General features: G+C 51.4%; 9 protein-coding genes across 9 annotated transcripts; 5 read left to right on the top strand and 4 right to left on the bottom strand.

The window, feature by feature from the left end:
• Nucleotides 1-1,113: 1,113 nt before the first annotated feature.
• mep20 (uncharacterized protein) lies at nucleotides 1,114-2,320 on the top strand (the record flags this gene model as incomplete). Its single annotated transcript, XM_056671072.1, has 4 exons — nucleotides 1,114-1,339; nucleotides 1,391-1,802; nucleotides 1,855-1,989; nucleotides 2,053-2,320. 4 exons carry the CDS (start codon nucleotides 1,114-1,116, stop codon nucleotides 2,318-2,320), a joined length of 1,041 nt encoding a protein of 346 aa, XP_056517445.1.
• Nucleotides 2,321-2,990: 670 nt separating this feature from the next.
• On the bottom strand, nucleotides 2,991-4,435 carry N7515_010328 (putative dipeptidase; the record flags this gene model as incomplete). Its single annotated transcript, XM_056671071.1, has 3 exons — nucleotides 2,991-3,898; nucleotides 3,951-4,163; nucleotides 4,213-4,435. 3 exons carry the CDS (start codon nucleotides 4,433-4,435, stop codon nucleotides 2,991-2,993), a joined length of 1,344 nt encoding a protein of 447 aa, XP_056517444.1.
• A 560-nt stretch (nucleotides 4,436-4,995) lies between these two features.
• Nucleotides 4,996-6,722, top strand: N7515_010327 (putative nonsense-mediated mRNA decay protein Upf3; the record flags this gene model as incomplete). Its single annotated transcript, XM_056671070.1, has 2 exons — nucleotides 4,996-5,243; nucleotides 5,303-6,722. 2 exons carry the CDS (start codon nucleotides 4,996-4,998, stop codon nucleotides 6,720-6,722), a joined length of 1,668 nt encoding a protein of 555 aa, XP_056517443.1.
• A 2,886-nt stretch (nucleotides 6,723-9,608) lies between these two features.
• On the top strand, nucleotides 9,609-11,929 carry N7515_010326 (Zn(II)2Cys6 transcription factor; the record flags this gene model as incomplete). The annotated part of the gene is made up of 5 exons (XM_056671069.1): nucleotides 9,609-10,050; nucleotides 10,100-10,305; nucleotides 10,356-10,756; nucleotides 10,803-11,393; nucleotides 11,449-11,929. The coding sequence occupies 5 exons, from the start codon at nucleotides 9,609-9,611 to the stop codon at nucleotides 11,927-11,929; spliced, it is 2,121 nt and encodes a 706-aa protein (XP_056517442.1).
• A 610-nt stretch (nucleotides 11,930-12,539) lies between these two features.
• N7515_010325 (FAD-dependent oxidoreductase) lies at nucleotides 12,540-14,049 on the top strand (the record flags this gene model as incomplete). The annotated part of the gene is made up of 4 exons (XM_056671068.1): nucleotides 12,540-12,953; nucleotides 13,012-13,735; nucleotides 13,791-13,869; nucleotides 13,923-14,049. The coding sequence occupies 4 exons, from the start codon at nucleotides 12,540-12,542 to the stop codon at nucleotides 14,047-14,049; spliced, it is 1,344 nt and encodes a 447-aa protein (XP_056517441.1).
• A 667-nt stretch (nucleotides 14,050-14,716) lies between these two features.
• Nucleotides 14,717-16,369, bottom strand: N7515_010324 (aldehyde dehydrogenase family protein; the record flags this gene model as incomplete). Its single annotated transcript, XM_056671067.1, has 5 exons — nucleotides 14,717-14,873; nucleotides 14,928-14,997; nucleotides 15,055-15,699; nucleotides 15,729-16,255; nucleotides 16,311-16,369. 5 exons carry the CDS (start codon nucleotides 16,367-16,369, stop codon nucleotides 14,717-14,719), a joined length of 1,458 nt encoding a protein of 485 aa, XP_056517440.1.
• Nucleotides 16,370-17,757: 1,388 nt separating this feature from the next.
• On the bottom strand, nucleotides 17,758-19,749 carry N7515_010323 (acyclic terpene utilization AtuA family protein; the record flags this gene model as incomplete). Its single annotated transcript, XM_056671066.1, has 3 exons — nucleotides 17,758-19,284; nucleotides 19,339-19,664; nucleotides 19,716-19,749. 3 exons carry the CDS (start codon nucleotides 19,747-19,749, stop codon nucleotides 17,758-17,760), a joined length of 1,887 nt encoding a protein of 628 aa, XP_056517439.1.
• A 609-nt stretch (nucleotides 19,750-20,358) lies between these two features.
• On the bottom strand, nucleotides 20,359-22,751 carry N7515_010322 (MRX complex nuclease subunit; the record flags this gene model as incomplete). The annotated part of the gene is made up of 2 exons (XM_056671065.1): nucleotides 20,359-22,676; nucleotides 22,736-22,751. 2 exons carry the CDS (start codon nucleotides 22,749-22,751, stop codon nucleotides 20,359-20,361), a joined length of 2,334 nt encoding a protein of 777 aa, XP_056517438.1.
• A 161-nt stretch (nucleotides 22,752-22,912) lies between these two features.
• Nucleotides 22,913-26,764, top strand: N7515_010321 (F-box and WD domain protein; the record flags this gene model as incomplete). The annotated part of the gene is made up of 4 exons (XM_056671064.1): nucleotides 22,913-22,969; nucleotides 23,042-23,058; nucleotides 23,119-23,678; nucleotides 23,733-26,764. The coding sequence occupies 4 exons, from the start codon at nucleotides 22,913-22,915 to the stop codon at nucleotides 26,762-26,764; spliced, it is 3,666 nt and encodes a 1,221-aa protein (XP_056517437.1).
• Nucleotides 26,765-26,790: the final 26 nt, after the last annotated feature.

The following is a 26,790-nucleotide window of genomic DNA, read 5'->3' as shown; positions in this document are numbered from 1 at the left end:
CTGAAATTGTCGATCATTTTGAGTCAAGATGAGGTGGCCCAATCAACCTGAGCAACTCCATGCCAAGTTAGAGAGTCAGCCCTTCCCCCGCCCGGTCTTCCGCACAACACTTCCCCTCTCTGACATGCCCTCAGGGGTCATTCGTCAGAAAGATTAAGCCTCTGCTAATCCTCATTTTGATTTTATATCCGACATGGCCCCTGTATGGCTGACAATAAGCATTATGTTTCCAGTCAAGACTTGGGCGCCGTCTTAGGTGGTATCTTGGCTACTTGGCACCGGAGTCCGTTGACGGACGCAGGGTCAAGAGGCTTGGCGAAACATTCAGGCATTTTCCAGGCATTTCGGAGATAATTGGAATGATTATAACACAATTTTGAAGTGAATTACTAGCATGATACCCTTGGTTTCTCGCCTAAGAGTCTCGCAAACATACTGATCCTCCTAGGTTATCAGACTTGCATTGAGTCCACTCTATGCCTCAACCAAAGTGCATAACATAAGGATATGTCCGGTGGACCCCGTGGCTTGAAGCCTTACTGTCTTAGCCGCAGTGGCTTCATTTGGGAACCGATCGTGAGGAGTTACATCGGAGGCCCCCTCGTTCAAGCCACCCATGTGGGATCTAGTGCCGGTTCAGCAGCCTTCGGGCAACCGACTTGCTACAATTAGCCCTTCGGGGAGTGCGGGTTTCCGTCGGGCCAAGACGACATCCATGATGGGTTTCCTCAGGATGAACCCTTGTTTGAGATATCTCCAGCCAGTTACAGAATTGCCCGCAGGTTTTCCCCTGGGCATCTACCTATCTCAAAGCAATTGTAACCAGTGACAGAGTGCATGCGAGTCTCCCCTGGTCTATGCAAGGTCAACTCCGTCCGTGACCTAGTCGTCTCACGAAGGATACCACCCTCTTTGCTTGACCTTTCCTTTGGTCAATTGCCGGAGCATGAAAATGCGGCACGGCGTGGGAACCGCGGCAACTCAAACCGTTCGTGGGGATGGCTTTTCAGCGAACTATAAAGCAGCCGATGTTCTTTCTCAAATTCAGGTCTTCATTCCAGCAGCATTGAAAACATCAGACCACCAAGTATCTTCTTCTCAACGTCAAGCACAATGCGTCTTATTGCCCTTTCCACCGCCGTCCTAGCTCTCGCACAGCATGCGTATGCCTTGCCAGTTGAGAGCGATGCTTCTGGTCTTGACATTACCCTGAGCCGTGTCAGTGACACCCGCATCAAGGCTGTCGTGAAGAACGCTGGCAAAGAAGATGTCACCTTTGTGCACCTCAACTTCTTCCGTGACAGTGCCCCGGTCAAGAAGGTTGGCGTCTTCAAGGATGGTATGAACAGTCTGTCTAGATATTATCAGCTCGAAGCTAACTTTTGATAAGATGCCGAGGTCACCTTCGAGGGAGTCAAGCGCCGCTTCGTCCTCGACGGTCTCAGCCCGGAGTCTCTCACCTCGCTTGCTGCAGGAGAGACCTTCGAGGATGAATTTGACATTGCATCCACCACTGACTTGTCCAGCGGAGGCCCTCTGACTCTTCGCTCAACTGGTCAAGTTCCTATCGTCGTTGATGGCAAGGTCACTGGCTATATTCCTTACAACTCCAATGACCTCAAGATCGAGGTCGATGGTGTCAAGGCATCCCGTGTGGCTAAGGCTATTAAGCCGCTCAGCCGCCGCACGAAGGAGACTTGCTCCGATTCTAGCAGGAAGGCGGCACTTGAGAAGGCTCTCAAGAACACTGTCAGCCTCGCAAACGCTGCTGCCACTGCGGCCACTTCTGGCTCTGCCTCCAAGTGCGTACATATCCGATACTCTGGGTTCAAGCATACTGACGGTATTTGTTAGGTTCAGCGAGTATTTCAAGACCACCAGCTCCAGCGTTCGCAACACTGTGGCTGCTCGCCTCAAGGCTGTGGCCAAGGAGGCCGGCTCAACCAGCTCTGGAGCCACCCAGTACTACTGCTCAGATGAATACGGATAGTCAGTGCTCCTCTTCTGGTTCTTTTCATGTGAATACATGGCTTACATGGTTTATACAATTAGCTGCGAGACCAACGTTTTGGCCTACACCTTGCCATCTCTGAACGTGATCGCTAACTGCGATATCTACTATTCCTACCTCCCGGCATTGGCCAGCTCCTGCCACGCCCAGGATCAGGCAACCACCACTCTGCACGAGCTCACCCACGCTCCTGGCACATACAGCCCTGGAACTGATGACCTCGGATACGGGTACTCCGCTGCGACCGCCCTCAGCAGCGCGGATGCTGTCATGAACGCTGACTCTTATGCCCTCTATGCCAATGGTTAGTGTCTACAGTCTATTTCCCTTCATGTATATCAGCTAACCAGTCAATAGCCATCAACCTTGGCTGCTAGGCGGTCAAACCCCCTCTGGAGTTGCAGGATACACGACCAGGGTGAAATGGAATTGCTGAGCATTAGTTAGTCATGAAATACGTAGCCATGTTTTGTACATATCGACGTGTGCGGAAAGATATTGAATTGAAATCTTAAGCGTCGTCGGGTTGAAGAGCCGACCTGGCTGAGATGTAAAAGGAGTGAAATGAACGTAGAATATAAAACCTGAAGCTGATGTGCCCGGGTATTTCGAAGCTCTCGTTGCGAGAACGTATTTTGCATAGTTTCGTAGCATTTCTTCTTAGCCATTTTTTTTCTCAGCCAACTCTCCAACTCATTCCCATCCCTGCTCGGATAGCAAGTAGTAGACCCGTTGACGACGTCCGGGAAATCTTTCGGCCAGTGGGTCCTCCTTCAGGGCAAAGTATTGCTCTCCGGGGCAGATGAATTTGTCTTGTCACTTAGGAAACGATATTTGATGATGACATTTGACTGCTCACTCCATTCTACCTAGGTCCTTGCTTTAATTGGGTGCTCTGCTTTATTTGCAGTCGAATCTTAGGCTGAAGGTATCGTGCCAATTAAGTTCACAATTGAATGAACCAAGGTGGTTGATGCAATTAGTCCTCCACAGGAAGTGCACCACCGGCTTGCATCTCGAGCGCCACCTCATCAACCCTCTTCCATACCCTCAAAAGATTGCCCCCTGCCACCTTGGACGCATCATCGTCACTTACTCCCCGCTTCAAGAGTTCTTTGAACAAGTCTGGGAGCTTAGATACATCCTCCAGTCCCCTGGGAACCGTCGGAATGCCGTCAAAATCACTACCTATACCGACGTGCTCGAAACCTATAAGGTTACCGACGTACATAATATGGTCTGCGACTCGCCCTAGAGTGGCATGGTCGGGGTCTGTCTTTGGCATCTCGTCGGCACGGTCAGAAGCTGTGCAGGAGATAAAGTCTGGTGAAAAGTTGACCATCACCAAAGAGTCGGTCTCCCGGACCAACTCCAAGATATCATCGGGCACGTTGCGTGGGTGGGGACAAATAGCATAGGCAGAGCTATGGCTGTAAATCACAGGAGCACGACTCCCGGTCCATTCTGATTTACCAGCGCCCAGAACATCTCGCATAGTCTGCGTGCTCACATGGGCTAGATCAACGATCATCCCAAGACGGTTCATCTCGAAAACTAGCTTCTGGCCTTCCTCGCTAACACCGTGCCAGAGAGGTTCTGCCTTTTTGATTCCGCCGCCTGGAAGTTCGAGAAGGGCAGCGTCGGCATACTTATTATGGCAATTATGGGTGAGAGTCGCATATGAGACTCCTAACTCATAAAACATGCGGAGGTGAGCAAGTGAGTTCCCGATCGAATGCAATCCCTCAATTCCGAGTGGCGAGATTATCTTTCCCTCGCGAAAAGCGGACATGGCAGTGGTGCCATTGGGCGGGGTTGAGAATACCTCAGGGTAGGCTTGCTGAACCCGCTCCATGACATCAACTTGCTCCATGGTCTCGCGCACGCCTTCAATCCACTGTAAGTAAGTTGTATAACAGTTTGAAGTAAAATATCTTACTTGCGGCATAGTTCTCATCGGAGAGATCAGTCCCGTTCTTAGGACACGGCACGAAAACGCTCCAAAAGGTACCACCCACTCGACCTTGTCTCAGCCGAGGGATATCAACATGGCCAGGCAATGTCCCATTGACAAAAGGCTCCGTGAAGTTGCGATGGTTTATACGGTTTTGGAAAGCCTCTCGAACGAAGATAGGGAAGTCATCATGACCATCTGGAACAACCGTTAGTTATGACATGAATATAGTCTTCTGCCACCATACCAATCAGAGGGGTCTGTGACAGGATCTTTTGCACCCTTTGCTCGATACTGAGGTGAAAACAGGGATGATGCGACCGCGTCAACCAAGAAGTAGTAACAATGATACAGAGAAGCAGCCACCAGAATGGGTTTATTGGAGTTCTCTTCTGTCTTAGGGTCAGCCCATCTTCCTCGCCTTGCTGGCTTTCCATTAGGAAGCCCTTTTTCTCGCTCATCTCAGGCATTTGAAGTGTTGTGAAGTCGAAGAACATTGGAAAGCAGAGATGCTTATCGATAGGCTGAGCCGCTAAGGTTACATCCACGAGCTCAGGAAAGTCGCCATGATTGAGTGGAAGATCTGTATTCTACATGATCTAGTGCAAAATGATCTCAAATCCGTGCGCAAGGACTGTATGTATCGATGCCGAGAGTTACACTGTTACACTACTTCTACCACAGTACTTCGTACATACTTCGTACGTATCTGCTGAACAAGTTCAACATTTTAACCTTTGGCGGTCCGGGTCTACCCGAGAGACTGTCGGATAATATCGGTTTCTGGCCCCCGCCATAGGCTGTTTATGTAAGTATCACGTGGTCAAATAACTGGCTCAACCGGGTGGGCGGTGAGTGTGACATACTGCAGCCCACCGCCTTCGACCCTCATAGATGTTCCAGTAGGTAACAAGGATAATCACTCAAGTGGGCTGGATCACTTGCCTTCACAATCCGTTGGATATCCTTGACATATGCTTGAATGAGCAAACATCCTCCCCATTTTGATTGAAGGACTATCACGGTCAACATGACACAGTCTGGCAAGTCCACAGCCGGTCTGCTCCCAATCCCAGCAGCAGCTACGCAGAAGTCGGGCTCTGGGCCGCCCGCAAAGAAAGCACCTAAACCTCCCGCTCCTCGTCTAAAACTTCTTATTCGACGTTTGCCACCTGGGCTTACACAGGCTGAGCTGGAGAACGCCCTTGGGGATCAGTGGAAAGTCGGTGCAGGGAAAGTGGACTGGCTTCAGTACAGGCCTGGCAAGGTGTCAAAAGAGTAGGGTGCTTTCTTTTCCTGCAATGAAGAGCTTTGACTGACTGGACTTTTCCAATCAGCCCCAACAAGCCATCTCGCCCGTCACGAGCATATCTTCATGTTGTCTCCATCGAATGTGTCTCTTCGCTCTCCGATACCGTACGCCAGGCTTCTTTTCAAGACACCCGTAACACGATTAATGACCCTATCTTGCTGGGACCTCCATCATTGGAGTTTGCGCCCTATGCCAAGACCCCTGGAAGCCGTTCGCGCAAGGATGCTCGGCAGGGCACCATTGATCAAGACCCAGACTTCATTGCATTTTTGGAAAGCCTGACTCAGCCCATCACAAGGCCGGCGGCTGTGGATTCGACGGCTGATGGCGAAGATAAGAAAAAAGAAGCCGTAATGACTACTCCGCTGGTGCAGTTCATCAAAGACAAGAAAGCCAGCAAGGCAAAGGACGGGGCTGCATCCAAGTCCAAGCATGGTCGGTCGGATAAGGAATCGAAGCAGGAGAAGGTTCAAGCGAAGAAACTGTTGCAACGTGGCGATAAGGAAGACACGGTAACTTCCACAGAGAAGAAAGCCAAGGGAGAAAGGACAGGTAAAGAGTCTGGAAAGACAAGCAAGCAAGCAGCGGCTGCCAATGCGAAGGGAGGAAAGTCGGCTACCACGACAACTTCTACGAAGGAAGTAACCGCCGCTCCGGAGCGTAAAAGGGAGCGCGGAAGTGTCGCGGCGGCCACCAAAATTCTTCAACGAGATCTTGGACTCACTCCATCTGGCGGGCGGCGACGCGGAAAAGGCGGTTTGACTGATACTGCAACCCCCAAAAACGAAGGCTCTCGTGATTCGTCTGTTCTTCCAGCTGAGGTGCCGAAGCGAGACACAGCCAAACAGCCCAAAGGTTCTATGTCTACAAGTGGTGCTACGAAAGTCAAAGACGGCGAGTCATCTTCACGAGTCGATACAGCTCCTGCGCCGCCTACAAAACCACCAGCCAAGTCTACTAGAGGTGGCAAAGCGAAGGCCCCATCCACTGCTAAACAAGCATTTCTCAAGCATGCGAACCCATCACAGGGTGTGACGGAGGCACTTCTAGAATCTGCATTCGCCTCATTCGGGACAGTCACCAAGGTGGAGATCGACAAGAAGAAGGGATTCGGATATGTGGACTTTGCTGAGCCGGAGGGTCTTCGCAAAGCCGTCGCTGCTAGCCCCGTATCGGTGGCGCGGAGCCAAGTGGTTGTATTGGAGCGCAAAGAAAGCCCGGGGATTGAAAAGTCCCGCAAAGGCCGCGAGGCCTCAGGTGCCAACAAGGCCAAAGCAGCGACTGAAGCAGCCACCGGCGCTGCGGGGGCTGTGGGGACTGGCAACAATGCTGCAGGAAACGCTGGCTCCTCGCGCGGATCTCGTGGAGGACGTGGATCTCGGCATAAGGGGCCGAAGGGAGGTGCTGGCGCTTCTGAAAAGAACGGAGGTGCCGAGGCGAAGTGATAGCCTCCATGATTGATGCCCTGGCAGTTCACGAGACAGGATACCCGAAGGAATGATAGTTAGTTCCTATTCATGAGATAAGCAGTTGTATGATGCCCGTGTAATGCTTTTGACATGCGACCTGGTCACTGCACAGGTAGTAAGGGAGGCCAACCGACGCATAGGTATTGGGTCTCGGGAGCCGGCTAGGCACGAGGCACCTTCAAAAGTGCAATATTATTTTGAAGGACATGGGCGCGACCCGACGAAATCCGGTTATCATGACCTAGCAGGATTACAAGCACATCAACTACAAATCAATATAGCCAAACAGTACACAATAGGCTCAATTGATGATTCAAATATGGTTTCAAATTTGCTATCTGTTTGAACCCCTCACAGTTCTCCGTACCATCGACCAAGACGGAAGAGGACCTTTCAGACCTCCTCGACACCCACCAGGACCGACCGACCGAAGTCAGACGCCGAGACCAGGTCAAGATCATCACCACTCCCTGGACCGAAACACAGACACTGCAAGCAGCACGCGTGACAGTCGAAGCGGGAGTAAAAAGGTTTCACTTTAGGGCATCGAGGACATGTAGTCATCAGCAAGGGTGGAGATTCTGTGGCTCTTTTAAAGAGCTTAGAAAGGGGACGTCTACTCTAAAGTGATTCTTTGAACTGTTGAGAATGGTCAGTAAAATGATCTCTGAGACAGGAGGATTGTTTTCCAACTGTAGGGGGAGGGATAACATACGTAGAGTCGCTTGAAAAAGAGAAGAAGGTCCGGGGGACTGGCTGTATTTATATTCGCTGCCAGTGACGCTAGTGCTAAGCGAGGATGTCACCGGTTTGCTTGGTTTGCTTCTTCCAGCGGAACTATTTAAATGTTGGACCAATCATCAACTATCCCGGCATTCAAAGTGGGTCTTATCCGGCGGATCCCTGGCAGAAACTTCATCTTTCAGCTCATTTTTCGCCGTATCAGTTCTCATTACTTGAGAATATTGAAAATCTGCCATTTCTATGTGTCAAATGTAAAATGCCTCGGCTTTCGATTTACCGGTGGGCCGCATTGGGCTCGGCAAGCCGACGTGCCGGTCGCAACTCGCAACAGTTGTACGCAGTATGAATATGATGCAGGGGTTGGGCAGCAGTAGCCAGCTCAAACGGAGGCTAGACAATGACCCTGCTGGTTCCGACGATGTACCATGCGCAAGGATGGAGTTTATGTATATGTATACGAGGATGAATATCAACACAGGCACAGGATGAACCGTGAAAGACTACGGAGTACTCCGTACTCCGTACCAGATCGGAGAGCCATGTGGGGTGGGTGAAAGGCGGGACTGATAAAAAAAGGGTTGGTTTCGATATTGCTACTGTAGGTTGTACTTCGTGTACTCAGTACCTTGGGCACAAGCAGGAAGTACTATGCCGGCGTCAAGTCGAGGCGATAAGGCCCGTCAAGCTGGGCTACGGCGGGCTGCTTGCGATTTTGATTGTTGCTGGGTTGGCAGATCATATGTCGATAGCTGTTGGAGCTACGGGTTATCGAGTTCAGGACCTATGGAAGTGACATGTATCTGCGGGCCATCTAAGTAACCAAAGCGTCTCTATCTTGAGACAGAGACCGGATCATGTGTGAAGTAGGTTGCTCTCACCCATCAACACCCCTTCAGTGTTCTCTATATAATTAGGTACCATGTCGCACAGGTACGCCATTCCAGGATGGAACCTATGGAACCATCACCCATCTCCACGGGCATCTATATAAATTCAACTTCCGGGCACCTCTCATCAACGTACGCCTTAGGTGTAAGTTACTATTGCATGGATATCTCGATATCAACAGACCTCACTCTGTCCGCTTCTTTCATTAAATGGGCCTCTGCACTTAGTGAGTCCGCTGGCAAAGTATAGACTGTGCATCAGGCGGGCCCGAGATGTTGGATTTGGTGCTCGCGAGGTTCTGGTTTGGATCCTAGGTGGCAACCGGTATCAAAGTAGGTTGTACACTCGACCCCTGATGCTACCTGAATAGACCCTACCTCCGGGGTCATAGTATTAGGATCGATAGCAACACATTGTCCCGCGGAAGAAATTTGCTGAGATGGCCCTGAGAATTCGGGGTCAAGATAAACCATAGCCTTATGAAATAGGTTAGACGCCCGTTTCCTTTCTCACCGATGCAAAGTGACGTACGATAGGTAGGACTAGGAGACTGCGCGGCCACCGCAGTTGTAAATACAACGGAGAGGAATCGAGAGAATTGCATGGTTGCTAAGTTTGAGGCCCTTTCTGCCTTAGAGGTACAGGTTGGTAGGTGATACCTAGGCTTGATTTGATGTATGCAGCGTTGCTTGTGCCCGTATGTCGTGTCTCTTGCTCTTGCTATATTTGGGATGGGATTGTTAGGTAGACCCAATAAACTCTAATTTCGTCCTTGGACTGGAGGGAGGACGGAAGCCGGTACTAGGCGATCTTGCCAGGTCGACAGATCTACCAATTATGATTGCTTGCCCGCCTGCTCGGTGGGTGAGCGCCGAGCGGCGAGGTGAAAAGCCCCTACAGGGAACAAGGAAGTAACAAAGTGAAGGAGTCCGAACTACTACCACATAGGGCTGACTGCCGACTGGCACGCTGAGCTCAGAGCTCAGAGCTGGGGCTGGCGGCTGGATTACAACTTGTACGACTTGATAAGTCTTCTTATTGATCAGGTACTTAACCACTCGCGTGTTGCGTGCCGTTTGTTGGAGCAGTGAAGAATGGGTCAAATCAGTGGACCAAATTAGTGACGTCAAGGAGCCTTGAACCGAAGTCCCTTTTCCGACGTGCCAGATGAGTCGGGCCGCGCACCCAGCTTAACCCTTATCGCTTATCGCTTATCGCCCGCCTTTATCCATGGATGTGGGGATCCCCCCGATGGCATCTAACCCCAGACTTTTGGACTTCACAACCATGGCACGTCCGAAGGTCCATCCAGCAAATCGGCTGCGAGCTAGTACTGCATGTACTGCCTGTCGTGCATCAAAAAAGCGCTGCAGTGGTTATTTCCCATGCACCAACTGTATCCACAAGGGACGCGGTCGCTTATGTACACCGTTCAAGTCCTTGACAGATGCATCCACCCACAGCCGTCCACTACCCGTGTCTCGACCCGCAGAAGAAACACCTCAGACATGGAGTGGGCAAGCGGTCGGCTTACATAGCCCCTCGAGATCGCATTGCGATGATATAGCCACCCCCAACTGCGAGTTCGAGACATTGCAAGCCGGATCCCATTCTCCTGAGGCGACGCATCGGACGCATCCGCGGATGCTCCGTAACCTACAAGGAGAAAAGGGTATGGTGTCTTGCCAAAATTTACATTGTGGTACTGATACTGTCTGTAGTGTACGTTGGGAAAGCTGCTTCTCTATCTTTTCTGCAGTTACTTCGGGACACAGTAATGCAACATATTGGGCCCTCACAATTCTCCCATAATGTGAGGAATGAGGATATGCTCGAGACCGAAGCTCACCATGATTTGTTGAATTTCTCCGAAGAGCGGTGTACTGCTGACGAGAAAGACCGTTTCATACGGCATTATGACGCAGTGGTAGGCCAGATATTAGCCAGATGGCAAACGAGTTACTGACATTATGCAAGACAAGAGGCTTCCTCAACCTTGGCTGTGGTGATGACACTTTGTCTGCGTCGACGAGTCCGACAGAGCCCGAATCCGACCGGGAAAAGACGAAAGCAGCCATTATAGATCTCACGGTTGCCATTGGAGCACAGTCATGCCCGAATGACCCTCAAACCGTTCAAATAGAGCAGTTCTACTTTGCTCGTGGCCGATGCCGCGCATTTGCAAACATGCTGGAAGATCCCAGCCTGGATTTAGTGCGTGTTTTCCTACTCATGTCGTTCTATATGCTGGGGGCATGCCGTCGAAACACGGCGTTCATGTATTTGGGTGTAGCGTCACGAGCAGCAGTGGCGCTCGGGCTTCAAGCAGACTCTCTAGGCCCAATGGGCCGCGAGGAGGGGAATGAGGCCTGTGAACGGTAAAAGCTTCTCCGAACATTTATTTAAGCTAGCTGACCACAACAGATCACAAGTATGGATGAGCCTATGTGTTCTTGATCTACTTGTCAGTTCAATCCTCGGTCGACCTTCCAGTATATCACCCCTGTTGCCCGATAAGCGACGGGAACCTAGGTGGACAGGGATCACGCCGCCCGATTCTGGATTGGTAGCCTCATACCATCTATCATTGATACTAGATGAGATAATGAGTCGTCTTTATACCGAAAAGGCCGCTTCTACAGAAGAGGCAGAGTCACTGTTACGCAAGCTCAACGGGTGGAGCGAGTCTCTTCCTCAATCGCTGAGAAGGTCGTCCTTGGGACTGGACGATCAAGGCGTCGCCCAGAGCCGCACAATCGAGAGTATGCACGTTGCATGCTCATATCACTATGCAGTCATTCTAGTCACGCGGCCCTTCCTTATCTCGGCCTTGAGCGTCCGGCTTGCCCGGTTGCATCAGAGTCTCTCGACCAACGAACCTACCGAGATGCCCGAAGAGGACCCAGCACACTCTCGCCTTGCAGCGGCATGCATAGATTCTGCTGTCTACATGCTACAAACATGCATGGAAGTTCATCAGTCTGGGCTGCTTCTTCGGAATATGTGTATACTTATGTACGTACCCGCGACTGCCCACTCAATCAATCACATGGCTGATCCCAACACCCAGAGCGTTCATCTTTGCCGCTGCTCTTGTCCTAGGGTTCTCCATGTTCTCCCATCGTGATCTGGATCCCGAGACCGATGAAGCATACCGCGGGGCCCTTACCATCTTGCGTGTGCTATCGTTGCGGTCTGCCCAGGCAGCGCACTATCTAGAAATTACTACAATGCTTGAAGCTGCCATAGTACAGCAGCGCCGACGACTGTCCGCTCAAGTCCGCCAGCAACGAAATAAATATGTCAGTCGCATTTTCAGCTTGAGCGACAGCCCTGTAACACCGCCGAGGCAGACCGGCGAAGACGAGCAAGCAAGCACTGCGACGCCACTTCTCACACAGAGTATCCCATCCTACTCTTGGTTACAATCCGATGACGGCACCGCTGCTGTTACTCCTCCCATGGTTGATGGGACTTTATTTGACTGGGAGGGTATGGATCTGCCGTTATGGGATAGCTTCCCATTTCTTATAGAGTCGAGTACAATGTGATGATGTGCAGCAATATACCGTTTTTCCGTTTGCGCAAATGCCACGTAAATCAAGGTCTCAAGTGTCTCTGCTCATTGATAACTGGAAAAGAACCGTGGCCTTCACTCAGGCCAGGTTGCTGACGGCAAAAGCAAGCAGGGCGAGAGTGAGATAGGAGCTCCTCATTTTCTCTTAGAATGACCACTCCAGCCAGAGTCAAAAATACCTAATGGGGGATATAGGTTCGAAGTATCCCAGTAGAGCTGGTAGACGTTCACGTCCGTATCCTGAGTCGCCGAGGAGCCCATTCTTATCTTGCCACATAAGACACGCGACACCCAAGGATATATCTATACCCGACTTCTCTATTCCTCTACATGTATCTTTCACATGCGAATCTCCTCTCTATCTCTCACTCTTCTCTTAAGGTTCAATCCGACGATAACCGTCAGTGCGCGGCCCGCCACCCGAAGGTGCAGTAGCCGATGTAGATAACCTAGAGCACTCCAAAGTAGTATTGAGAAGACCTTATAAGATAAGATACAGATATAGCTGCTTTACCAGGTCAGTTGCATCATATTCTCTGAATCGCTTTGTCTCACACCTATCCGAGGTACACCAATCTATCAACATGCAAAACATGTCGGGCTGGAGAAGTCTAAACGTAGGCGTCATTGGCGGTGGTATTGGCGGTATGTCTGTTGCGGTTGCCTTGCGTCGCGCTGGACATACCGTGACCATTTACGAGAAGTCGGATTTCGCAGGCGAGGTTGGCGCTTCGGTCTCGTGTGCTGCCAACGGAACCCGCTGGCTACACGAGTGGAACGTGGATATTGCCAAAGGTGACCCTGTTGTCCTGAAGAAACTCATCAATCGCGACTGGAAGACGGGAGAACCTGTCAGTGTGTATGATTTGGACGACTATGAAAAGCGTTGGGGATATGTATACAACATGTTCCATCGCCAGTATATGCATACCATGCTTCAGGATGCAGCCTTGGGCGAGGGCGAAGGTACCCCGGCAACGCTTAAAGTGAATCATCGGGTATTTTCATGACTTGACTCGGACGAAGCTTGCGCGTCTGCTAATACCTGACATCTAGTGCCGCGATATCGATCTGAAGACGAGCACGATCGTATTCGAGAACGGAGAGGTTGTATGTCACGATCTGATTATCGGAGCTGATGGAATTGGGTCAGCCGTTCGCAAGGTCCTTGGAATTACCCCAGAAAAGCGCCCTTCCGACCAAAGCTGCTTGCACACAAATGTGACAACCGAGGAAGCCGTCAGACTCGGCCTGGCCGACTACTCCAAAGATAGCGCACTGGAGTACTGGGGCGGGCAAGAGGGAAAATGGGACAAGATCGTTCTGTCCCCATGTAACGGTGGCAAGCTCTTGTCCTACTACTGCTTCTTCCCGCGCGAGAAGGGCGACTATTCCACACAGACATGGGGAGCTGAAGACCGCCCTGTCGAGGAACTCCTCGACCCGTACCCAGAACTGGACCGACAAGTATATGGCCACCTGCAAATTGGAAAGGAGATCAAGCCATGGCGTCTGTGGGTCCATGAGCCTTATCCGTACATCCGACGCGGTAACACTTGTCTCTTGGGGGATGCTGCACACCCGATGATGCCTCATCAAAGCCAAGGAGCCTGCATGGCCATCGAAGATGCAGCAGCCCTTGGAATTTTGTTTAGCAAGCGGTATTTTGCTGGGGATATCGACCAGGCGCTGGCAGTATACGAGGAGGTGCGTCTGCCCCGTGTTACCCGGGTACAGGCCGCAGCAGCCAAGGCGGCTTATAACATCAACGAACGGATTGGTAAGTGCCTGGAAGCGTAGGTGGAGTGCAAGTTCGCATGCTGACGAGTGTATAGGCTTTTCTGCCAACAAAGACATCCCCACATACAAAGTCGAAGACGCGAACAAGGTCTTGACCATCGAGGAAATGAACGCGTGAGTCGGATGAATCCCAGCCCCGTTTTGGGCGTAACGCTGACAATGAGTAGCTACGATATGTACAAAGACATCGAGGAGAAACTCGCCTCAAAACAGGGCACAACTTACACCGGCGCCTTCCTGTGCGGACTGCCCATCGGACTTGAGCTTCCAAATGGGATCACCATCGGCGCATGAGTCGATACTCTCACCTGAATCTCAAACAAATGAGTCTTTAGCCACATGATGTTGTTCCACTTGGCCCAGAAGCCCGAGTTTTCTGCATGTTGAGCTTTTGTATCAAACCATGGTTACGCACATACTAAATTCCTGCAATAGTCCATTCAGTTTTATTGGGACAAATGAACCTACTTATATTCTGCACACCCGCCCTGGTATGGACCACAAAGTTCTCCTTGTAAAACAGAAAACGTAGAACAGTTGGCTCACTTCGAAGTCGGTTGTTGCCATCCCGAGCCTCTCGGGGAGAGATGCACCGAGCGGGAGAACTTCATCCGCGGAGCCTGCCCGGAGGTAATGGATGAATACATGTCTACCTTATTGACAATGAATATTGGACGATAATAATAGCGTCGTGTTAGACAGGTTGTTGAGAATAGATACTTCGATGTACTTCTATCGTACGGGTAGAACACCCTGATGCCTCTGCCCAGTTACTAGGCTACCTAATGGATGTACGTGGCACATACATGGTCTTTCTGGAAGTCCGCAGCTACAAGGTATTAGAACATAAGATCATTCGACAGGCACATGCCCTTCAATCTGTATATACAAAACGAGAGTATTCATTCATATGTCATCATCTCATTGGTTTGGATTATCCAACTATTGTTTCGAAAGCTTTTTAGAACAGAGCATCACCCAGGCGGTAGTGCACCGTCTTAACCTGGGTGTAGTTGTCCAGGGCGTAGGAGCCAAGCTCACGGCCGAGACCGGAAGTCTTGTAGCCACCGAAGGGAGCCTGGTAGGAGATCAGGTTGTAGCTGTTGATCCACACGGTACTGCGTCAAATGTTAGTCTTGATACAACAGAACCAAAGTTTGAATATTACATACCCAGCCTTGAGAGCATTGGACACGCGGATGGCAGTGTTGACGTTCTTGGTGTGAACAGCAGCAGCAAGACCTAGAATCAACAATTAGAATGATTATTCATACTTCCAGAATGGACTGGGATATTTACCGTATTCGGTGCTGTTGCCAATGCGGATGGCATCGGCCTCATCCTTGAACTTGGTGACGGTAATAACGGGACCGAAGATCTCCTCCTGGGCAATCTTCATGTCGGGGGTAACGTCGGTGAAGACAGTAGGCTGGATGAAGTAGCCCTCAGTGCCGTGGCGCTCACCACCCAGGGCGACGGTGGCGCCCTCCTTCTTGCCGTGGTTAATGTACTCCATGATGCGGTCGAACTGGAGCTGGGAAACCTGGGGACCCTGGAAGGTGTCACCCTCGAAGGGGTTGCCAAGCTTGTTCTGAGCGGCACGCTCCTTGAAGCGGGCGACGAACTTGTCGTGGATGCTCTCCTGGACCAGCAGGCGAGAACCAGCGCAGCAGCACTGGCCGTGGTTGAAGAAGATACCAAAGTTGGCCCATGAGATGGCATTGTCAATATCGGCGTCCTCGAAGACAATGTTGGGGGACTTGCCACCCAGCTCGAGAGTGACCTTCTTCAAGTTGGACTTGGCGGCGGCCTGCAGAATCATACGGCCGACAAGGGTGGAACCGGTGAAGGCAACCTTGTCAATGTCCATGTGGCTGGAGATGGCAGCTCCGGCAGTACGGCCGAAGCCGGAGATGACGTTGACGACACCAGGGGGAAGCCAGCCTCGACAATGAGCTTGGCAGCATAGAGACCAGACAGAGGAGTCTGCTCGGCGGTCTTGATAATCACAGTGTTACCGGTAGCGACGGCAGGACCGACCTTCCAGGACCACATGAGAAGGGGGAAGTTCCAGGGAATAATCTGGCCACAAACACCGACGGGCTCGTGGCGGGTGTAAGAAAGGGTCTCTGGGTTGGTGTCAATGGTCTGACCGGTGATCTTATCAGCCCAACCACCGTAGTAGCGCAGGCAACCGGCAGCATTGGCGATGTCGACCTTAGCCATGGTGACAGCCTTGCCGTTATCGAGGGCCTCAATGGAAGCCAGAATCTCCATATCACGCTCAAAGAGATCGGCCAGCTTGGTGAGCATGCGGCCACGGTCCGAAGGGGTCACCTTTTTCCAGGCACCCTCGAGGGCCTCACGGGCGGCCTTGACAGCGATGTCGACATCCTTCTCGGTAGCCTCGTAGACAGAGGTGATGACCTTCTCGTCGGTAGGGTTCACGGTCTCGAAGGTCTTGCCGTCAACGCTCTTGACGAACTCGTTGTTGATGAACCTGACGCTTCATTTAGCAGTGATCTCATTTTCATGGAAAGGGTGAACAAACTTACAAGCCAAGAGGCTGCTCATAAGTGACGTTGGGGGTCTTGATGGTAGTGGAAAGCGACATGATGGGTTACACTGTACGACAAAGGAATGCGAAAAGAGAGAAAGAGGGGGAAGTCTCGAAGGTTTTATATAAGTCTAGGGTTCCAAGATTACGAGCTTGACCCATGGGCGTTTCCATTTTCTCTCAATGCGGGGTCGACCTTGAACCTTCCTCCACTTTCATGGCTTGGTATTGTCAGGTATTATATCCATTTTATATCGGATGGACTAGGTACGGAGTACGTTACATGTATTTCGTGCATGTTATTTCAACGTTACAAACATGCTAGTTACCTTTAAATGCTGTGTGGCTTAAACGTGAGCTTACTTGATATTTGTCAGGGAGCTCTAATATTGCCCTAATCTAAGGCGATTATATGAACGACACCCGGGCAGCTTTTGTGTCGATGAATAATACTAATAATAACTGATACCGAGGTGACAGAGCTTCAATACACAGGACTAATGATAAGTGATCACCGAGGTAGTAGGGCTTCCAAGGTGATGACTACTACACTTGCAGCTACACCTGCAATTGGGCCTAAAAATCCAATAGATCAGTAGCCTGACGCATAAGGAAAAAGGGTCTCAATGTTTTCTCCAAGAGTGAATGGGTGAATGCGCAAACAAGTTACAACCCCTCCTAACTGCTCAGTCCAGTTCCATCCAACATCATAGGAATCTTGGCGAATGACGTGGAGGTAAACTGAGGTGGCCCCCACTCGGGTGAAGGCCGAGACTTCAGTCGCGGCCCCGTGGGTGAATTACCAACTTGGTACAAGTTCCTACTACGCCGTACGAGCTACGGCAACCTACTTTACCTTCAAATTTGAGGATCCCAGTGAAACAGCGCATGTATTGCCTACAACGGTCAAGGGTGTCCTTATTTCGGGCCAAAGGGTGAGAAGAGGGGCAAGTGGGGATCTGATCATCATAATCAGTATTGTGTACGCGGGCTAATATCTCCCCGGTGACGAGGTGGGGTACCTTGTATGGTCAATAAATGTGTCTTCCCAACACAAGTCTGTCAGATTGGCCGAGAATAAGCGGGTTACCTAGCAAAAGAAAAGAGTTACCTTTCTTCATTGGATTTGGCGATGTACAATTACAATATTTGTACTCTGTACGCAGTAGGCGCATTGTCCAAACTGCAGCCTTTTCTAGTGAGGGGAATGAATGATTAACAATTGCAGCACGTGATTGATGGATTTCTACTAGGGCATTACGCCATGGGGGGAAGTTTCGTGATGATCACATGACCACATATCTTTAGGCAATACACAGTAGCTTCTGGATTCGGTCAACGAATGTCAACATAGTATGTGATCTGAGTGCTAACCCTTTGCTCACCATTGGTATTTGGTGTGAGGCCAATGGGATCTGTTTACAACAACAACGTCGAACCCCGCTCTACAACTTTCCGCGGTTCAAGAACCGCACGGGAAGGTCAACATGCCGCGCCCGCAGATATTCCGCCACATTCTTGCCTAGGAAGTCAACCGTGGTCGTCACACCGACACCGCGGTCCAATAGATTGCGGAAAAGGAAATGCACCGCATGAAGACTAGGCAGCTCGAAGCGTTCGATCGCCAGCTGAGGATTTTCGCGTCCATCATCTCCCAGCAGCTTTTGCGCTGTATCGACAGATAACAACGCTCTCAGCCATTGGTATTCGTCGCGGTGACGGACCCAGAAACCACAGTTGGCATCGGCCCCCTTGTCACCGGACCGAGCGTGAACAATCCAGCCCAGCGGGCCACGAGTCGTCGGCCCAAAGTCACGCCCAAGGTCGATGGCTTCGCCAGTCTGCGTGGTTGGCTGAGAGGGTTGGCGCAAGGGGTAAGTTCTGGTGTTTGGTGGAGGCGGGATATCCAGAGTCTGTGTAGACGCAGTCGGCTTCCACGGCATATGCACACGGTGCTGGACTGCAGATTGCGGGAGCAAGCTGACATAGTACTCGAATATGGCACGTGGGAAACCCTGACGCAAATCCAAGTGGAAGGTAGCGCCGGGATATCCTTGCATAATATTATCGGTGATATGCTTGAGGAACCGTGTTGGGGCAATGTCCTCGGCATACCGCGCCTGCACGACGATGCGCAGTGGCACAGTTGCGCGATTCTGGTCGGAGGGGTCAGGAAGGGAAGACCCCAGTAAATCGAACTTGAGAGATGTATATTTCTCCGAATATGGCGACAATGATCTGCGGATCTGTGCCTCAAGCATGCGTGCTTTGGCTTCTATATCCAGACCAGTCAAGAACCACCATGCCTCTGCTTGGAACCCACCTCGTGCAGTGATGCCCACCTTGGTGGTCGGTGGAGGAGGACCAGACCGAACCCCATGAACAGCGACGCGATTGACGCCACGCTGCGAGAAGTGGATACCATCGAGGACAGCCGTGACATCGGAATTATAATACCAGGGCCCTTGGATTTCATATAGCAGCTGAGAAGTGCAGGTATCGACCGTGACTGCACCGCCGGTTGCGTGTGCCTGCTTGGTGATAACAACGTCGCCTTCGGCAGAGATCTCGGCGATTGGATAGCCGATATTCGTCCAACCATCTCCCTCTGCATTCTCTAGGGCCTTGAAGCCTGTGAAGTTTCCACCGCAGACGTAATTGCTACATTCGATCAGATGGCCTGCCACAAAGGCGTTGGCAAGCTTGTCCAATTCATCGCGCTGCCAGCCATGGTACCAGTACGCAGCCCCAATTACCGGCGAAGCATCTGACACACGCCCGCACAGTACAATATCGGCACCCTCTGCAAACGCAGCCGCGATACCGAGACCACCCAGATAGCACTGGGCATAGATGGGTTCAAAGGACCAATCCGCTAACCGTTCGCCGGTGTAGACATTGCGAAATTCAGACCCAGAATTCAACTCTTTCTGAACGGTAGATAGCACCTCATCTCCAGAGACCCATGCGATCTGTGCATTGATATCAGCAACTTTCAGTCAAATTTGAGCGCCGCGTCGACTGACCTTCAAGTCGAGCTTCTTCGCCTCCACCATGCGTGTCACCACGTCGTAAAGACCCTTTGTATCTGTCACCCCCGCATTGACCGCCAGCTTGATCTCATATTTGGCCAAGTCATCAAGAGCCGGCTCAAGTGCCTCCAGAAAAGACAGCTCATAGGCAGGCGCTGCTGCGTCTGGGGATGTCGACTGGTCTACCCGCCGACCCGCGGCGGTGGCCATGTTGAACTCGCTCATAAAATCCGCAATAATGACATCGATAGGATCGGTTGGGTGATGACGCGCAAAATCAGCAATGGCATGGCGTCGGTCTGAGGCAGAGCCCGAGGCACCTACGAAGGTCAGTTAGAGGTACATTGTACAATGCCAACAGACTTACTTACCTGCAATTCGAATGGGTCGACCTTTGTATGTCATTTTTCTTTAACCGGTGTTTTACCTTGGATCCTTGTACACCTCAGAAGCAATCTTATCTTGCTGAATATAATAACTGAGACAGAATCAATATTACCCCATACGGTTCACGACCGAGGTGGTTCCAAGTGTCCATCGGACCGGGGGTAAACCGGGGCCTCCCTCGGTTGCCCAGAATGCGGGGTTGAACTCAATTATCGAGAAATGCTGACTACTGTGTATAGGAGAGGCTGGAGTACAAACAATGTAACCATTTACTGGTCTTTGCGTTACCATACTTCAGAGATACTTGATTGAAAAGCATCCGGTATTGTTCTAACACGGTATAACCTTGTCTTTTCTTCATCTGAACAGAAGAAAAAAGAAAATCGTTCTGCGATATAAGCTCATTGCCGTTTTGGGACTAGTGCGTTTGATATACTTGCCCTTTACTGTAGCCTCGATGACTCGCAATTAGATTTGAGCTCTTTATTTATCTTATACTGCTTTCTTTGGTTACGGATGGTTCCAGTGTCTTTTGGGGATCATCTTTAAAAGATATAGTACAAGCTAGCAACGCTTACGTTAACGCCCGAGCTTTTCCCGGATACTCCATGCATAAGACATAGTAAATCACCTGCGCCGCCTTGAGTTGGTACTAGGCATTTCTTCAAAAGCATCGTCATCGTCGTCGTCGTCATCGATACCATCGCTGATAATACTCATATTACGAGTGGAGCGGCTAGGCCGTGATGACTGAGGAACGCTCGCCTGCGAGGCAGAGAAGTTGAGAGTGGACTGGGTTGGCTTGCTCCGCGTAGGTGCTCGCCGAGAAGCGGTACCGCCGACAGTGGCCGATGATGGGACAGGTGAGGCAGCAGCTCGCCCACCGCGGCGCTGAGATGTGGGTGCCGCGGGAGCGGGTTTCCGAGACTGTGTAGTAGCCGTAGAGCGAGGCTGTTTGACAAATAATGCCTGTGAATCGTCGTCGTCGGAAATTACATCCACACCGAGACCACCGTCATCGTCATCATCCAGCATAATCACATCTGATTCATCGTCTGAAACTATTTGTTTCTTGCGACCCTTCGTAGTCTTTGTTTCTGTGGTAGGTTTGGCCTTGGTGGTTCGCACACTGGCCGCTGCACCCCGTCCACGACCTCTGCCACGTCCCCGAGCTGGGGCTGAGCTACGACTGCGAGCAGGCTCTGTCCCATCTTCCCGAGCTTCTTCCTCTGCTGGATCGCCGCCCTCGTTGTCGGAATGAATGAGTGCACCAGGCTGGTCTTCCCATGTGCCGTCAAACTCAGAATCCCAGCCATCTGGTTTGGGCTTGAAGCGCTTCTTTCCGCGAGTCCGCTTCTTCACGCCTTTTGAGAACATATTTTCCATTTGATCACGGTATTTCTCCATGGCAGTTACCAATGAGCTTTGTCCATTCTCCTCCTCATCCAGCTCATCATCGTCACGATCTAATGATAACAAGTGTTTGACCTGGCTCTCGAGAGACTCATTGACAAACATTTCCATTGCATGCTTGTCGTCCTTGTCAATGAACTGAGCCACGGCATCCCCGAAAGAATTCTGCGGCAAAATGCTTAGTGACTGTGATGAGAGGAACTCGCGGACGAGCTGTTCGACTTTCACGGTGTCAAGCGCTGACAAATGAGAAATAGTTGCCTCATCGACAGATTTATCGTCTTTGCGGGAAGTGGATGCAGCTTTCTTTTTCCGGTAGAACTGCACCACATCGTTCACATTGGCGACTTTGCCCACAAATCGGTTGGAGAATCGCTGTGGGTTCTCACAATCATAGCTACCTCCCTCGGGCGTGGAGGTCTCCACGCGAAGGCGTACGAGAGGAAGCGGAGGCTCGACTGGATCGCCCTCATCTTCCTCCTCGCGGCTGGCTTGCATCTCTAGCCATTCTGCATTGGCTTCTTCGATGAGTTCCTCCACAATTGACATCAGAATCCGAGTTACTTCTGTTCTGTTATTCTCTTTGCGTGCAAGCTTTTGGGCTCCCTTCTCTTCAGAAAGTACAATTTCCCGCATCACAAATGGCCGCACTGTCTTCAGTCGAATAGGTTCATTTTTGAATTCCCGGCCTGTGACACTCAGGATAGAGACTTGTTTTGGAACAGCTTCCCCTGGCACCAGTGACGTTGCGACGGACGACCCTGGTTGCATAACATGGAAGTTGGTCTCCGGGTTCAGCTTAGGATCAATCAAACACTCATGCTCATGTCCCCAGACAACCAGATCGAGGAAATCGGGAAGGAAATTCTCCGGTAGGTAGCTGGTTTCTGTATGGGCATGGTGGTTCTGATGCACAGACATCAGGTTAAACCAATCGCTTTTTTGGACAGACGGCTGGAAGAATTTGACCTTGCCGTCACGAAAGGTGCGGAACAAGCGCTCGTCTCGGACATTGCTCATTCCGTACAGTGCAAGCTTCGTCCGACCTTTCTGAAGCAAGACGGGTTTGATTTGAATGTTGTCTGACTCCGGTGTCCGGCCATAGTAGTTAAGTAGACCCGACACCTGCAACAGATCTAGTGCAGCCAGATGGCCCTCTCCCGACGGATCATCGTGGTTTCCGTGTATCGAGAAGATGGGGATCGCCACGTTCATATCCAAGTCCTCGTAGTTGACATGATTGAACGCGCCTTGGAAGTTCTCGCTTGCATCGCTGAGCATCTCCAACTCGCACGGCTTATCTCCGAAACAGTTCATGCGTATTGATCGCATGACCTGATACATGGACTTCCGCGATGGCTTATTCTCGTGGAACAAGTCTCCCGCCAGGAGAACCATATCAACGTCCTGCTCCTTCGCCAAACACATTATTTCGTGGAAGGTCTTCCAGCTGTCGTCCCCTCGGATTGGATCTCGTTCATTGTAGCCGACATGATTATCGGTGGAGATGAGGATGCGGATAGTCTCTGATTCTGAGGGAGGCCATCAGCAAGCTGAGTATGTGAGACAGTAGTAGGGCAAAGTGTCATACCATTTGCTCGAGGCATCTTGGTCCACCGAGTTCAAGAAAGACCTCAACAGCTCATTCAGCAGCAGCACCAGACACTTTAGCGAGATATGGGGGGCGACAACACAGGGGCGGTATCTGGGAGCTGTCGTATATCAACAAGGCATACCGGAGATATCACAGTGAATTCGTACTAACACCATGGGTGACACAGCGCATTTGCGTGATGCGTCTGCCGCGCTGTCACGTGCTGAACGCGTGAGCAACGGCCATCCGGCATAAACCTCGAATAAATTGATCGAGTAGTTGCTAAGAGATTACCGATTTCAGAGCAATTGGGGAATTGGGTTGATTTCGACTGAACAAAAACCACAAAAAAAGCAAAGCTGTAGCTATATACTGTGTAGTGAGATCAAAATACCGCAATATGTAGAGCCGCATGGAAATGTGCGCGATGGCCGCTTCGAGTCGCCTTCCGCGTCTTCATTCTTCTCTTTTTCTCTTCAACATCACTTCGCCCTCACACAAATCTCCATCGTACCGCTTTCTTTCGACTCGACTGACCCAGGCTTATTCGCTGGCTCAGTCGCTACTACCCTTCATTTCCGTCAAGACCTTTTTATGCAACCAGAGCCAACTGCCGTGTCTCAACATACTCCCCCCGTTGACTCATCCCCGATCAGTACCAGTTCCACCCAGCATGGACATGACCTCGATGACGCTCAAGTCTCTGGTTCCCTCAAGCGCGAGGGAACCAGAGCTCTTGCAGACGTCCCGAGCATGTCGACACGAGATGAATCTAATGCATTCTTGAATGGGGTCGATGGTTGCCCGGCCCCGCCCTCGGCCGATCGAGCGAGCAAGCATATAAGCGCCCAAACTTCTCCTAGGCACGCACCAAATTCTGGGTTCCGCGTGGTGGAGTTTGATGAGCAGCCACAAGTGTCTTTTGGGACCTTTCCAAATGGTAGGTATCCAGCCATCCCACCGCACAACTCCATCTGTTAACCGTCCTGTTCAGAGGTCCTTACCCACATCCTATCGCATTTACCCCCACAATCCTTATCCGCCATGACGCTAGTGTCGCGTCGATTTCATGCTCTTGTTACCACTCCTCATGCATGGAGAATCGCGTTTTCCCGGTTCTTTCCTGGTCCTCATGCCATAGAGGATGGTCGACGTAGCACTTCCAACGAGGCAGACCTGCAGTCGGATAGAAGGTTCTTTGCAAGGCTGACGGCGCTTGCATCCTGGCGGAGCGAGTACATCTTGCGTACCCGTTTGATGCGATCGTTAGCACGGGGCAAACCGGCGCAGTTTGAGCCCTCCAAGAAGCATGGAACAGTACGCGCGGCGAGTGTTCGTCATGGTAGTGCGGTAGCTACCTACGCATCACAGCTTCAATTCCCTGTCAGCCACATGCATGCCTCCTTCGGTCCCGACAGGGGCCCTCTCTTTATTCATGGAGCTGCAGAGCAGGGAATTGCATCTGCCAGTGACCCATCGACCGTGAAAGTCGGCACTTGGGGTATTTCTGATCACCAGATGTTCCGTCACTTTGCCGATCTGTTTCCTGGAGAAGCACAACACGGTCTTGGATCGGGTGATATGGTCGGCATGCCCAACTCGATGGACGTCAGTCAGCCATATGGCATGATCTACGGCGAAGGATGTCCCCAGGGGCGCAGCTACTTCATCTCAAAGACAGAACAACGTGGTCGCTTCATAGGAGCCTCGGAGTCGGGCTCTCACCCATCGCTTGGCATTCCGGCTGTGAACATGGTCACACATGCTATCTGCTCGGTGTGGATTGCGAAATCAGCTCATATCCTCAAGATGACTCAAGGGCTTGTAGGAATGCTGTCCGGTTCATCCTCAGGCGTCTTGACTGCCTATGCTCTGGGTCCCCATCCGACGTACGAAAGGAGATATGAGCCAGGTCAAGTAACTGCCAAATGGGTTTTGTGCCCTGGTGTCCCTATCATTGGCATTGCAGTGGATGATCAGTTCTCATCTCAGCGCCATTCAGGAAGACGCGTCTGGGCTGTTGCGCTCAATGCCCTAGGGGAGATCTTCTATCTTACTGAACTTCCTCGGTTACCTGACATCCCGCTTACCGCCAAACTCAACTCTGAACAACTTGACGAGCTGGCCTGGAAGACTGGTAGAAGTGTGCATTGGGAAATGGTCGAAATCAGTAGACGTGTGGCACGTCCCGACCCTTTCAATCGTGAATTGGTCGATGGCAGCTACAGTCCGCGATCCTCATCAGATTCCATGGCTCTCAATGAGCACCAGCTTGCCGCGGAAACCAAAGAGATAGAGAAGTTCATGTCGTTCAAGCCCAAACACTTCCGCAAAGTCTGTGAGAGCTGGGATATGCAGCGCGATCTCCAGGTAGACTTTGCTGGAGACGATGGCCGCCGTGCAGGCGAGTCAATAATCATCATCACCCGAGGTTCGACCGAGGATACGAAGCCGTCGATCCGGCGATTCATGCGCACTGCTTGCAATTCTGTTTCTAGCTCGTCGGTTACACCAGAGCCGTTTTCGACTTCAACGGAACCTCCGCCATCGATTTTCGGCGGTCCTGTCAAAGTTCCTAACCCAACGGTTTCCAACGAAATCCCCGTACCCGCATCACCCAACAGGATAGGTTCGCCTGCGACGGAATTTGGCTGGCGTCTCTCTGATTTTGCTTTTGGAGATCGCAAGCCTACGGAAATCAGCACCAGCGCATTGGACACGTCCGCTTTCGCGGTCCTCACAGCCGAGGAGGATCCTCTTCTGGCCATGTCTGGCACTGGCAGCTCTCCTTCATTTACAACATCCTCGCCGATGCTACCGCATATGGATCAATCGCGATCAAATCTAGAAGTACCCGGCCAACGCGCTCGATACCTAGCTGTGGGAACCAGCTCAGGTATGGTGTTTGTCTGGGATGTTCGAGCTTCGACAGCGAAGTCTTCAAGTGTCATTAATACCATATCCCTCTTGCGTGTCATCCAGACGGACTCGCCTCGGGTATCTTGCTTGGCCATCACGTCCCTGTACCTTGTCCACGGTGGTAATGATGGCCTCGTCCAAGCCTGGGATCCGCTGGCATCTTCTACGAAACCGATTCGCACGATCAATTCCCGGTTTTCGTCACGGGCTCGTCGTCGGCTCGTACAGGCTGAGGCATCCATTTTAGGGGTTGGGAACAACTACTATGCCACAGGCACTATCTGCCTGGACACAGATCCAACTGTGCTGCGTGGGATGGTCTCACTTGGCACACACTTGCGATACTGGTCGTACAGTTCTTCTGGGGCTGATCAATACAAGACTAGCAAGCGCCGTCTTCGCCGCTTCATGCGTGGCGGCAATGCGGCTGCCGCAGGCCAACGTTTCAACAATAGTGGTCGCGGTGCGATTGAGGACTTCATTGAAGACGAACGCTTGGATATGGAGCGCCAGAAGATCGCCGATGAAAAGGAACGCGCACATTTGAGCGCGCGTTTCGGGATCGATCTTTTGGGTTCCGACATTGATGAGGAACAGCTTTTGGCATATGCACAGCTCCTGAGCCAGGAAGCCTACTCTGGCGACGCGGTAAAACCAAGCGACAATGCAGCGATCTCTAGCTCAACCACCAGCGCTTCCTTTGACACCGTCGGTCCTAGTTCCTTTGGTCCGGGCGAGGTCTCATCTTCTTCATCTCCCTATCAAGACCCTACAGATAATATTGACGACGACGAACTTGCTGAGGCCATCCGTCTTAGTTTGCTTGAAGAGCGAAGCAGTGCTTCTCCATTCGACCCCATTGGTATCCCTATTAAGTATGCCAAGGGATTGCACCCACCTCGACAGCGATCGCCTGGGTCTGAGGAGGCCGAAGGCAGTAGACAACGAGAGATGGATGACCTTGAGTTCGCCATTCAGTTGAGCTTGGCCGAGGGGCAGAGTCGCGACAATGGCGAGGAAGAGTGGGAAGAATTCCCATCCCTCGCGTCGGGGCCAGCGTCGCCCTCGCCGTCAGTCAAGGGCAAAGGGAAAGCGCGGGCTGTTTGACGTCGTTTTCGAATTTTCCCTTGTTT

This window comes from Penicillium bovifimosum (assembly GCF_028826915.1).
Source record: "Penicillium bovifimosum strain IBT 22155 chromosome Unknown utg000008l_segment0_segment0, whole genome shotgun sequence".
Lineage (NCBI taxonomy): Eukaryota > Fungi > Ascomycota > Eurotiomycetes > Eurotiales > Aspergillaceae > Penicillium > Penicillium bovifimosum.
This window is presented reverse-complemented; position numbering and strand designations above follow the sequence as displayed.